The sequence below is a fragment of the Cystoisospora suis genome, assembly GCF_002600585.1.
Source record: "Cystoisospora suis strain Wien I chromosome Unknown contig_13134, whole genome shotgun sequence".
In the NCBI taxonomy this organism is placed as follows: Eukaryota; Apicomplexa; class Conoidasida; order Eucoccidiorida; family Sarcocystidae; genus Cystoisospora; species Cystoisospora suis.
In genome coordinates, this window is record NW_027165885.1 from 463 (window position 1) to 1137 (window position 675).

The following is a 675-nucleotide window of genomic DNA, read 5'->3' on the forward strand; positions in this document are numbered from 1 at the left end:
TAGAGACAGTGACAAGTTACGTATATCCTCCCTTGATGTAAGCAGACGAGGGAACGTAGACCACCATGTCTACATACTCATAAGACAGAAATATCTTGGTATGTCCTTGCCATAGCCATCCACATATATGCGAGAAGTAAGGGAATAACGAGAGTGAAGTGATAGGGATAGAAAGACTAGAAATAGATCGAGATATACATTAGAAGGGTGAGGATCTTTTAGACATGGATGGGGGAGGTGTGTGGGGATAGACCTGTATCAATGCCGATAAACCCTGCTTGAAGAGCTTGCTTGACGAGGGCTTCTGTCCGGTCTTTCTTCCATGCCGTTCCATAGAGAAATCGAGGGACCTCGACCTTAATCGCCTCCCCCCCGCCTCCTCCATCCCCCCCCCCCCCTCTCCCACTACTTGTACGTCGCCGAGAAGAGGGATCTCGTCCTTCTCTACTTTCGCTTTTTTCTCCGCCTTCTCTTCGAGACGTTCTACGCTGAAGACCCCCATTCTCTCCTCCTCCTCCTGAAGAAGAAGGGGAAGAAGAAGGAACCGTGGCTTGTCGACCTAAAGCAGAAGGAGGCGAATCTGCAGAAGGGAGTGTGGCACTACCTGCCCCTCCTGTGCATCTGTTCTCTTCTGAACGAAGATCGCTATGACGAGAGTGCTGTCTCCCTTCCCCC

At 50.7% G+C, this 675-nt stretch overlaps 1 protein-coding gene across 1 annotated transcript in view; it reads right to left on the minus strand.

Moving 5' to 3' along the window:
- CSUI_011539 (aldo keto reductase family oxidoreductase) overlaps positions 1–671 on the minus strand; it is a gene marked incomplete at both ends in the record, with an annotated part of 1121 nt that extends 450 nt beyond the window's left edge. Inside the window, one exon of the mRNA XM_068071637.1 lies at positions 254–671. Within this exon, the coding sequence (XP_067916387.1) occupies positions 254–671 (418 nt within the window). The remainder of the gene's footprint in view (positions 1–253) is intronic.
- Positions 672–675: the final 4 nt, after the last annotated feature.